The sequence below is a fragment of the Rattus norvegicus genome, chromosome 20 (genome assembly GCF_036323735.1).
Source record: "Rattus norvegicus strain BN/NHsdMcwi chromosome 20, GRCr8, whole genome shotgun sequence".
NCBI classification, from domain to species: Eukaryota; Metazoa; Chordata; class Mammalia; order Rodentia; family Muridae; genus Rattus; species Rattus norvegicus.
In genome coordinates, this window is record NC_086038.1 from 39,450,144 (window position 1) to 39,462,498 (window position 12,355).

Genomic DNA, 12,355 nt, shown 5'->3' on the forward strand with positions numbered 1-12,355 from the left:
GCTTTTAATATTCTTTCTTTATTTTGTGCGTTTGGTGTTTTGACTATTATGTGACGGGAGCTGTTTCTTTTCTGGTCCAATCTATTTGGAGTTCTGTAGGCTTCTTGTATGCCTATGGGTATCTCTTTTTTTAGGTTAGGGAAGTTTTCTTCTATGATTTTGTTGAAGATATTTACTGGTCCTTTGAGCTGGGAGTCTTCACTCTCTTCTATACCTATTATCCTTATGTTTGATCTTCTCATTGAGTCCTGGATTTCCTGTATGTTTTGGACCAGTACCTTTTTCTGCTTTACATTATCTTTGACAGTTGAGTCAATGATGTCTATGGAATCTTCTGCTCCCGAGATTCTCTCTTCCATCTCTTGTATTCTGTTGGTGAAGCTTGTATCTACAGCTCCTTGTCTTTTCTTTTGATTTTCTGTGTCCAGGGTTGTTTCCATGTGTTCTTTCTTGATTGCTTCTATTTCCATTTTTCATTCCTTCAACTGTTTGATTGTGTTTTCCTGGAATTCTTTCAGGGATTTTTGCGATTCCTCTCTGTAGGCTTCTACTTGTTCTCTAAGGGAGTTCTTTATGTCTTTCTTGAAGTCCTCCAGCATCATGATCAAATATGATTTTGAAACTAGGTCTTGCTTTTCTGGTGTGTTTGGATATTCCGTGTTTGCTTTGGTGGGAGAATTGGACTCCGATGATGCCATGTAGTCTTGGTTTCTGTTGCTTGGGTTCCTGCGCTTGCCTCTCGCCATCAGATTATCACTAGTGTTACTTTGTTCTGCTATTTCTGACAGTGGCTAGACTGTCCTATAAGCCTGTGTGTCAGGAGTGCTGTAGTCCTGTTTTCCTGTTTTCTTTCAGCCAGTTATGGGGACAGAGTGTTCTGCTTTCGGGCGTGTAGTTTTTCCTCTGTACAGGTCTTCAGCTGTTCCTGTGGGCCTGTGTCTTGAGTTCACCAAACAGGTTTCTTGCAGGGGAAAATTTGGTCCTACCTGTGGTTCCAGGGCTCAAGTTTGCTCGTGGGGTACTGCCTAAGTCCTCCCCGCGGCGGCAGCAACCGGGTAGATCTGTGCTGCTCTTTCCGGGAGCCTCGGTGCACCAGGCTTCCAGATGACGTTTGGTGTTTTCCTCTGGCACCTGGATGTGCACAGAGTGCAGTCTCTTCTGGTTTCCCAGGCGTGTCCGCCTCTCTGAAGATTCAGCTCTCCCTCCCACGGGATTTGGGTGTAGAGAACTGTTTATCCAGTCTGTTTCCTTCAGGTTCCGGCGGTGTCTCAGGCGCAGGGTTCCTGCCGCTCCCGTGCCCTCCCCTACGGGAACCCAGAGGCCTTATACAGTTTCCTCTTGGTCCAGGGATGTGGGCAGGGGTGGGCAGTGTTGGTGGTCTCCTCCGCTCTGCAGCCTCAGGAGTGCCCCTTTTGATGACTTTTAATTGAAAATTGATTTTATTTGTTATTAGAATGGCTACTCCAGCTTGCTTCTTCTGACCATTTGCTTGGAAATTTCTTTTCCAGCCTTTCACTCTGAGGTAGTGTCTGTCTTTGTCTCTGAGGTGTGTTTCCTGTAGGCAGCAGAATGCAGGGTCCTCGTTGCGTATCCAGTTAGTTAATCTATGTCTTTTTATTGGGGAGTTGAGGCCATTGATGTTGAGAGATATTAAGGAATAGTGATTATTGCTTCCTGTTATATTCATATTTGGATATGAGGTTATGTTTGTGTGCTTTTCTTCTCTTTGTTTTGTTGCCAAGATGATTAGTTTCTTGCTTCTTCTAGGGTATAGCTTGCCTCCTTATGTTGGGCTTTACCCTTTATTATCCTTTGTAGTGCTGGATTTGTAGAAAGATATTGTGTAAATTTGGTTTTGTCATGGAATATCTTCATTTCTCCATCTATGTTAGTTGAGAGTTTTGCAGGATACAGTAACCTGGGCTGGCATTTGTGTTTTCTTAGGGTCTGTATGACATCACTCCAGGATCTTCTGGCCTTCATAGTTTCTGGCGAGAAGTCTGGTGTGATTCTGATAGGTCTGCCTTTATATGTTACTTGACCTTTTTCCCTTACTGCTTTTAATATTCTTTCTTTATTTTGTGCGTTTGGTGTTTTGACAATTATGTGACGGGAGCTGTTTCTTTTCTGGTCCAATCTATTTGGAGTTCTGTAGGCTTCTTGTATGCCTATGGGTATCTCTTTTTTTTAGGTTAGGGAAGTTTTCTTCTATGATTTTGTTGAAGATATTTACTGGTCCTTTGAGCTGGGAGTCTTCACTCTCTTCTATACCTATTATCCTTATGTTTGATCTTCTCATTGAGTCCTGGATTTCCTGTATGTTTTGGACCAGTACCTTTTTCTGCTTTACATTATCTTTGACAGTTGAGTCAATGATGTCTATGGAATCTTCTGCTCCTGAGATTCTCTCTTCCATCTCTTGTATTCTGTTGGTGAAGCTTGTATCTACAGCTCCTTGTCTCTTCTTTTGGTTTTCTATATCCAGGGTTGTTTCCATGTGTTCTTTCTTGATTGCTTCTATTTCCATTTTTCATTCCTTCAACTGTTTGATTGTGTTTTCCTGGAATTCTTTCAGGGATTTTTGTGTCTCCTCTCTTTGGGCTTCTACTTGTTTATTTATGTTTTCCTGGAATTCTTTCAGGGATTTTTGTGTCTCCTCTCTATGGGCTTCTACTTGTTTATTAATGTTTTCCTGTGTTCCTCTAAGGGAGTTCTTCACATCTTTCTTGAAGTCCTCCAGCATCATGATCAAATATGATTTTGAAACTAGATCTTGCTTTTCTGGTGTGTTTGGATATTCCATGTTTATTTTGGTGGGGGAATTGGGCTCCGATGATGCCATGTAGTCTTGGTTTCTGTTGCTTGGGTTCCTGCACTTGCCTCTTGCCATCAGATTATCTCTAGTGTTACTTTGTTGTGCTATTTCTGACAGTGGCTAGACTGTCCTATAAGCCTGTGTGTCAGGAGTGCTGTAGACCTGTTTTCCTGTTTTCTTTCAGCCAGTTATGGGGACAGAGTGTTCTGCTTTCGGGCGTGTAGTTTTTCCTCTGTACAGGTCTTCAGCTGTTCCTGTGGGCCTGTGTCTTGAGTTCACCAGGCAGCTTTCTTGCATCAGAAAATTTGGTCTTACCTGTGGTCCCGAGGCTCAAGTTCTCTCGTGGGGTGCTGTCCACGGGCTCTCTGCAGCGGCAGCAACCAGGAAGACCTGTGCCGCCCCTTCCAGGAGCTTCAGTGCACCAAGGTTCCAGATGGTCTTTGGCTTTTTCCTCTGGCGTCGGAGATGTGTGTGCAGAGAACAGTCTCTTCTGGTTTCCCAGGCTTGTCTGCCTCTCTGAAGGTTTCGCTCTCCCTCACACGGGATTTGGGTGCAGAGAACTGTTTATCCAGTCTCTTTCCTTCAGGTTCCGGCGGTGTCTCAGGCAGCGGTGCTGCCGCTCCTGGGCCCTCCCCCACGGGAGCCCAGAGGCCTTATACAGTTTCCTCTTGGGCCAGGGATGTGGGCAGGGGTGAGCAGTGTTGGTGATCTCTTCCGCTCTGCAGGCTCAGGAGTCCCTCCTTCTCTTTCATTCAGTTATTTATAGATCGTATGTGAAGAAGATGGATTTGAGACTCCTGTTGAAGCTAGGGGAGGAAATAGAATTTATTTATTTCAATATGTTCAGAACCCACAAGAGGATACAACCAGAAAAGTGAAACCATCTAACTTGAGATAGGTAATCATGGAACATGTGTGTAGTAATGTTTTTCAGACTCTTCTAGACACCCCTGCCACTTCCATGTAGAATCTAGGAGTTATCAGTCCTATATTGTCATTTTGGTCGAGATTCCAACGTTACATGCAATGATAGACCTCAAATCTTACCAGCATCCCACCATTCTGCTGTGCAATACATTAGTACACAAGGCTGGGTATAAATCATGGCTGCAAATTTGAAGCACTTTGGGGCAACAATACAGGTGAAAGAGTGAGGCCTCATACCATGCACAATATACAGCTGAAGACTAGAGGGTCTAGAAATATATAACATACAGCAGTGGATAGGGTCTCAGGTAGGTGTACAACAGGACTTGAAATCAAGCAGTATGTTCCAGGCATAAAGAAGGGGATGGAGTGTTTAGGGTGCTAGATAAATAGTAGTGCACAAGGGTATTTTGCAACAAGATTGGAGGGGTCTAATAAAACCTATAGTGGGGGAAGATCCTGATACTGAGATAATTCTATGCAGGATTATCAAAGAGATATTCTGTAGTGTCTTATGAACACAGCAGTGTGTGTTGTGTGACAACTATAGGAGGATGTCTGGTTCCAGGACCACATGACACATAACAATAGCAGTTTATGTGGAACAGTGGTGATGATGTCAATGTTATACAGAGCAATGTGTGTGTGTGTGTGTGTGTGTGTGTGTGTGTGTGTGTGTGTGTGTGTGTATAACATGCTGATTTGCCTTAACCTGCAGTGAATGTGAAGTCTGGTGTATTGTAGATAGCAGGGCATTTTAGATTACATCAGTGAATTAATTTAGTGTTGTTTATATCCTGATATCAAGAAGTATATCCAAGCTTGGAAAGCAGTTGAATAGACTGTAGTCTGTGTGAATTTAGCTGTGTTTCTATGGAATATGAGCTGTCAAAGCCTGATAACTAGAAATTCATATGTATTTGAAAATACCCACATAAAATGCTAGGTTTCTCACAGCCATATTCATCCAGCACCTGCAATACTACATTCACTAAGTCATAGGCCCTCCATCACAACAAACCACTGCTAACACATAGTGTTCAGTATAAGCTCCATTTGTCATCTCTGGCACCAATGTGGATATATTACATTGTTCCTTGCTGAACAAATGCATCTCACATCTGTAGAACTTCACATGTAATGGAATGTGGGGGACACACTTAGACTGGACCTTCTAGGTCCAGTATTCCATGCTAGATAAAAGAACATATTGGAAACCACTAGTTGGGACATGTAGGCCCAGACGTAAATAGGTGTCAGTTTTTTCTAGTTGTTCTGTGCCTTAGAGATAAAGCTGCAGATACACTGCAATGGGTCAGGTCATGCTAATGTACCTCCTAAAACCAAGTACTCATACAGGTCTAGGTAGCCAATTTCTCTCTAATATCATGAAGATGCATCTATGTATGAACACATTCAGGCTTATGTTTCCCCTGTGAGAATGAAGGAATATCTTCCCCCACTGTACCTTTCTTCCCTTAGGAAAGATATAAGATTCTGACAGATTTGACTGTGAATATCTGCAGTTGAATACTGACATAAAAACTTTAATACATACATTTTAAAATCCATCCTGAAAAAATTGAAGTTATTTAAATGACTCTTTTAGCAATGTCTTCCAATCCATTTGCGGTGTTTCTAAAGTCTGATGCTTCATCAACAAGAGCCTATTAGTATGCAAGAATAAGCAGCACTCACAACAATACACTACCTTTCAAACATTTAATTAGAAGTCTACTTTAGACAAGATAGTTCCTGTCCAGAAGGCTAAAGCTCATACAAGCTTTATAAATAATAGCCAGAAATTGGAAAGAGCCTACATTTCCCCTCAGTGGAAAGATGGATAAAGAAAATGTGCCAAATTTATAGAAAGAAGCATAAGTCAACTGTGAAAAACAACAACAACAAATTTGCCAGCAAAAGAATGGACACAGATAAATAAAGAACATATTAGTCATTTTTAAATGGATATTACCCTTAAAGAAAAGCACAACCATGATTTGTGTGTAGCAGAGAGGGGGCAGACTTCGCCATTTAAGTGTAAATGAATTTGCCATTAAGGGAAGGACTATATTGCTATATGTGATAGGTAGTGCTGTTTGCAGGTGTGTGTTTTACCTATATGGAGGCGATACCAAACCAGTACTCACAACTCCAAACCTAAAGACATATCCCTCAAATACATATATGACTAAGAGTAAGATGTACTAGATAAATCATCCATTACTCTTATCTAGAGTGAGATGCAGCTTGGGTATTGTGTCCATTTGCTACCTTGTATTTCCAGATCCAAAGGACTGGGGCATACTTCTCAACTTGGACTTCAGTCAGCAGCTGAACAGGGAGGGGTGAGGAGGGCCACTGTTGCATGCTTGAGTGAGAGGCTGTGTTTAGCCTGGTCTTTTTGACTGTGCTGAGACTATCTGCAGAAAGTGGATGGGTCGCGAGAACTCGAGTTTTCCATGGAAACACAATCCTGGGCACAGGTTGCAAAAGATTTCCTGACACCCTCGTGCTACTTGCCACCAGAACTTCCATCCAGATTAAGAGAGAGTGGCTCATGATCCTCCACTTGACCTACTTCCAGCAGTTCATAAAGGAGGAGCTCTGGAGGGACTGAGCGGGTTGCTTGAGTATATGTCTCTGCTTGGCATGGTTCTTCTGGCTGTGCCATTGGGAATGGTGGGATTCTCTGCAGGAGGTGGGCAGTTCACTAGAGCTCGAGTACTCCATGACCATACAACCTACAGCAGCAAGTGGAAACAAGATATCCTGGGCTGCCTCATGATCCCTGCTACTGAGACCTCCAATGCCATATCCTGCACTGCTGAAGCAGGCAGATCTTGATCTAGAGCTCGGGCTTGCCGCGCTCTTCTGTTCTGAAACCATATGTGGATCGTGTCCTCAGGCAAACCTATCCTCTCACACAGCTGCTCCCTGGTAGCAAAGCCTGCTATCCCCATTGCTTCCAGCTTCCATGCTCCTAAGGATTCGATGCCAGGAGTCCTCAAGCTGGAGAATATAGTCAGGACCGCTCCAGAGCAAGCACAAGCTTCAGCAAATGGCAGCCGTAGGGCTGGGACCCCTGCCCTTAAATAACTTTGCCTCTGCTCCCGGAGCTCCGCCCACTCGAAAGGAGCCATGGGCTACAGTCGACTCCAGACCCTTGAATCAAGGTCATGCCACGACGCTTTACACCTGCCACACCTCCCACCTGAGAACAGGAGACCCGGAACAAGACCTCAAGAAACCTATCAGACTCAGCAAAGTCTCTCCCAAAGTCTCGCAGTCCCTTGCATGCCATTCTGGACACAGAACAAGGAAGCACAAAAAATGTCCTAGGAATCAAGAATCCAGCAGACAGATCGTCCAAGGAGGGAGCACCATAGGTCCTTCCTGGCTTTGGGCAGAGTATCCAGGAAATCGTGGAGGTGGTAAGCAGGCTTCAGAAGAGGAAGGCAGAGTGGACTGTGCCTTAGGTGGTATCACTAGCCAAGTTGAATCCGTGCTGATCTCATCCCATCTGGATCCACACAGGTTGGAAAGAGAAGACCCCCCAACTGAGGATCCCAACCACTTGTCCTGAGAACCAAGGATATCACTTCCAGGGGTCATGCAAGTGATGGCACTTCTTTCCTTCTTATAGGGCTAGGTGGTAGTTGGGAGCAACAGAACTCTATTAAACCGAGAGAAGAGAATAGCACATGCAGAAAGAAAGTCTTTTACACAGGCAAATAGGCCAAAAACCACAATAGTTCAGGTAGAGATTCGGGAATGCGTATTCATGCATTTCCTGTCAGAACAGTTGGGCCAGATTTTCAGGAATTCTCACCATTAACATGTTAAATGCAAACAAAGGCGCAAACACACACACACACACACACACACACACACACACGCAAACATACACACAGACACATACAAATAACACAATTAGAAATAGCACACACACAACAAAGCACACACACACTGGAGTTCCAGAGTTCCTGGCTCGTATGCTTGAGTGGCTGTCTGTGATTGGCCTCGTCCTTCGGGCAGTGCCACTTGGGGATGCTGGGACTCTTCGTGGAAGTGGGGCTGGTCGCTGGAGCTCGAGTTCTCCATGCCCACACCTCCTGCAGCAGCCATCAATAACAGGTTGTCCGGTGCTGCCTCATCCTTGCCACTGTGACCTCCAGTTGCCACATCCTGCACTTGTGAAGCAGGCACATCTTGATCTGGAGCGCGGGCTTGCCGCGCTCTTCTGTTCTGAAACCATATATCGAACATGTCCTCATTCAAACCTGTCCTTTGGCCCAGCTGCTCCCTGGTAGCAAAGCCTGGCAACGGGTTCCTCTCAAAGGCTTGTACTAGGATCCTGCGCTGTTGCAAGTTGAGTCGAGTGCGAGGCCTTCTGCTGTCCGAGGGCATGCAGCTACCTTGTGACCTGGAGCCAAACCCTTCCTCGAGCTCTTGGGAGGCTAGCGGAATGGAGCCTCTGCTGGACCGCTTTGGGCCGTGCCTCACCTCTCCAGTGCGACTTCTTTGGTTCTGAAACCACACTCGGATGCGGGACGCAGGGAGCTGTATTTGCCTGGCCAGTTCCTGCCTGTCCCAGAAGCTCGGGTATTGGTTCTTGCTGAAAGCTGATAGCAGGGCCTTCTTTTGCCAGGCCTGCCAAACCGTCTTCCTGCGCCGGGATTCCCGCAGCACACAGCTGCTATCCACATTGCTTCCAGCTTCCATGCTCCTAAGGATTCGATGCCAGGAGTCCTCAAGCTGGAGAATATAGTCAGGACCGCTCCAGAGCAAGCGCAAGCGTCAGCAAATGCCAGCCGTACTGCTGGGACCCCTGCCCTTAAATACCTCTCTCTCTGCTCACGGAGCTCCGCCCACTCGAAAGGAGCCGTGGGCTACAGTCGTCCTCCTTGAATCAAGTTCATGCCAGGAAGCTCTACACCTGCCACGCCTCCCACCTAAGAACGGGAGACCCGGAACAAGACCTCAAGAAACCTATCAGACTCAGCAAAGTCTCTCCCAAGTCTCGAAGTCCCTTGCATGCCATTCTGGACAAAGAACAAGGAAGCACAAAAAATGTCCTAGGAATCAACCATCCAGCAGACAGATCGTCCAAGGCCGAGGCACCATAGGTCCTTCCTGGCTTTGGGCAGAGTATCCAGGAAATCGTGGAGGTGGTAAGCCGGCTTCAGAAGAGGAAGGCAGAGTGGACTGTGCCTTAGGTGGTATCACTAGCCAAGTTGAATCCGTGCTGATCTCATCCCATCTGGATCCACACAGGTTGGAAAGAGAAGACACTCAACTGAGGATCCCAACCACATGATCTGAGACCCAAGGACATCACTTCCAGGGGTCATGCAAGTCATGGCACTTCCTTCCTGCTTGTAGGGCTAGGTGGTAGTTGGGAGCAACAGAACAATATTGAACCGAGAGAAGAGAATAGCACATGCAGAAAGAAAGTCTTTTACACAGGCAAATAGGACGAAAACCACAATAGTTCATGTAGAGATACGGGGATGCATATTCATGTATTACCTGTCAGACCAGTTGGACCAGATTTTCAGGAATTCTCACAATTAACATGTTCCATGAAACACAGGCGCAAACACACACACACACACACACACACACACACAAACAGACACACATATACACACAAATAACACAAATAGAAATAGCACACACACACAACAAAGCACACACACACGCACACACACACACACACACAGAGATAACACAAATACAAATAACACACACACAAAACAAGGACACACACAGACACTCACACATGCACATGCAACCACACACAAATAACACAAATACAAATAACACACACATACACACACACACACTCACACACACACACACACACACACACACACACACACACACACACGAGCATACACAAAAACCGGGCCAGCAAGTCTGACTTGTGAATGTGGAACAAAAGACCCAAAACCTGTGCTGAAAGACCTGTATAAGCCCTATGCTCCTTGAGGCAATGTGGCTGCATGCACCCAAGGACAACTGCCTACCTCTAGGCAATTGCAGTCTTCAGGTGGTTTCGGAGGGACCTCACATTAGGGAATGCAGGGCCGTGCTAGGCTTGGGAAACTCAAGGATAAAAGACGGATACCTGAGAGTGTGGGATACACCTCACTGTGGGAGGAGGAAGGTATTCGGCTTGTCTGATTGAATCAGTGTCAATCCTGGAATGAATTGTTCACGATACTTTGGTTGCACTCCATTTCCAGGATGATGTTCATTTACAGTTTTGTGGCCTTACACATACTCTTCTTTAAGTTGACATTTTCCCAGCTGGTTTGCTTTAGCAAACAGTGCCATGTCTGCATTGAACACTGATCAGCTTTCCTTGTTATTTCCCTTTCAGACCTCTCATCCCGCCTCACTGCCTTCCCAAGTCTTACCACCCTTTGAATTGGAAAGCTCATGCCTAAACCAAACAGCCAATTAAACCACCCATACAAACACACAAGCAAACAAGCAAGCAAGCAAACAAACAAACAATGCAAACCTTTATTGAATGCAATGGGAAGTAGAACAAAGCAAGACAAAACAAAACAAAAGTAAACTAAACAAATGTGCTAGGAGTACATATAGAATGGGTGGTTTGTTAGTCAACTCACAGCTAAGCATAAGGCATTGGTAAGAAGTGCAGCAGTTCTTAGTCCCAAGGAAGAAGTCTTCATAACTCCTTCCTGGTTCAGTGTCCTGAGATGTGTAGCCTATACCTGGTGACCCATGAGATTTCCTGGAGTCTGATGGAGCCAGTTCAATGGTGTGTTCTGTCAGTTGGGCTTTTCATTAGGCCTCCTTGATGTTTTAGGAGTCCCTGGTGATCTTGCCCTCTGCCCCTTCAGCAGAATCCCATGCTCAGAGCCCGTTTCCTCGTCCCAGGGTCCTCATGTAGGCACTGCACATGGAAAACCCACGTGCATTTCCTCCTTCTAGTAAGCAAGATGCCTTCCATCGAAAGCACCCACTGTAATAGGGGTTTTGATGCATATACTTTTTGGGCTGTCTACATTCTCAAGTGTTGATTGCGGGTGTCTTCTGGATAGGAGCTTCCAGGCTGGGACTCAGAGAATATCCAGCAGAGCCTCATATTCTTCTTGAGAGAGAGGCAGCTCAGGTGTTGCATCCATTTGCTGCCCTCCACCTTCCAGATGTACAGGGCCTGGGGAGAGCGTCTCCACTCGAACTTCCATCAGCAGTTGATCCAGGAAGAGTTCCAGAGGGCCCCTGTTGCATCCCTGAGTGAGAGCCTGTTCTTGGCCTTGTCCTTCAGGCTGTGCCCATTGTGGTATCTGAGACTCTCTGGAGAAATTGGTTGGGTCGCTATAACTTGAGGATTCCTTGGAAACACAGTCCGTGGCAGCCAGTTGCAAGATGGTTTCCTGGACAACCCCGTGCTCCTTGCCACCAGGATTTCCATCCAGATCCACAGGGAATGGCCTGTCACACTCCACTTGGTCTTCTTCCAGCAGTTCATCAAGGAGTAGTTCCAGAGTTCCTGGCTCGTATGCTTGAGTGGCTGTCTGTGATTGGCCTCGTCCTTCGGGCAGTGCCACTTGGGGATGCTGGGACTCTTCGTGGAAGTGGGGCTGGTCGCTGGAGCTCGAGTTCTCCATGCCCACACCTCCTGCAGCAGCCATCAATAACAGGTTGTCCGGTGCTGCCTCATCCTTGCCACTGAGACCTCCAGTTGCCACATCCTGCACTTGTGAAGCAGGCACATCTTGATCTGGAGCGCGGGCTTGCCGCGCTCTTCTGTTCTGAAACCATATGTGGATCGTGTCCTCATTCAAACCTGTCCTTTGCCCCAGCTGCTCCCTGGTAGCAAAGCCTGGCAACGGGTTCCTCTCAAAGGCTTGTACTAGGATCCTGCGCTGTTGCAAGTTGAGTCGAGTGCGAGGCCTTCTGCTGTCCGAGGGCATGCTGCTACCTTGTGACCTGGAGCCAAACCCTTCCTCGAGTTGTTGTGAGGCTAGCGGAATGGAGCCTCTGCTGGACCGCTTTGGGCCGTGCCTCGCCACTCCAGTGCGACTTCTTTGGTTCTGAAACCACACTCGGATGCGGGACGCAGGGAGCTGTATTTGCCTGGCCAGTTCCTGCCTGTCCCAGAAGCTCGGGTATTGGTTCTTGCAGAAAGCTGATAGCAGGGCCTTCTTTTGCCAGGCCTGCCAAACCGTCTTCCTGCGCCGGGATTCCCGCAGCACACAGCTGCTATCCACATTGCTTCCAGCTTCCATGCTCCTAAGGATTCGATGCCAGGAGTCCTCAAGCTGGAGAATATAGTCAGGACCGCTCCAGAGCAAGCACAAGCTTCAGCAAATGCCAGCCGTAGGGCTGGGACCCCTGCCCTTAAATACCTCTCTCTCTGCTCCCGGAGCTCCGCCCACTCGAAAGGAGTCGTGGGCTACAGTCGTCCTCCTTGAATCAAGGTCATGCCAGGAAGCTCTACACCTGCCACGCCTCCCACCTGAGAACGGGAGACCCGGAACAAGACCTCAAGAAACCTATCAGACTCAGCAAAGTCTCTCCCAAAGTCTCGAAGTTCCTTGCATGCCATTCTGGACACAGAACAAGGAAGCA

General features: G+C 46.7%; 1 protein-coding gene across 1 annotated transcript in view; it reads right to left on the minus strand.

Annotated features, from left to right (window-relative positions):
* LOC134483947 (double homeobox protein 4-like protein 4) overlaps positions 1 to 12,003 on the minus strand; it is a gene marked incomplete at its 5' end in the record, with an annotated part of 76,354 nt that extends 64,351 nt beyond the window's left edge. The window contains one exon of the mRNA XM_063279686.1: positions 11,182 to 12,003. Within this exon, the coding sequence (XP_063135756.1) occupies positions 11,182 to 12,003 (822 nt within the window). The remainder of the gene's footprint in view (positions 1 to 11,181) is intronic.
* Positions 12,004 to 12,355: the final 352 nt, after the last annotated feature.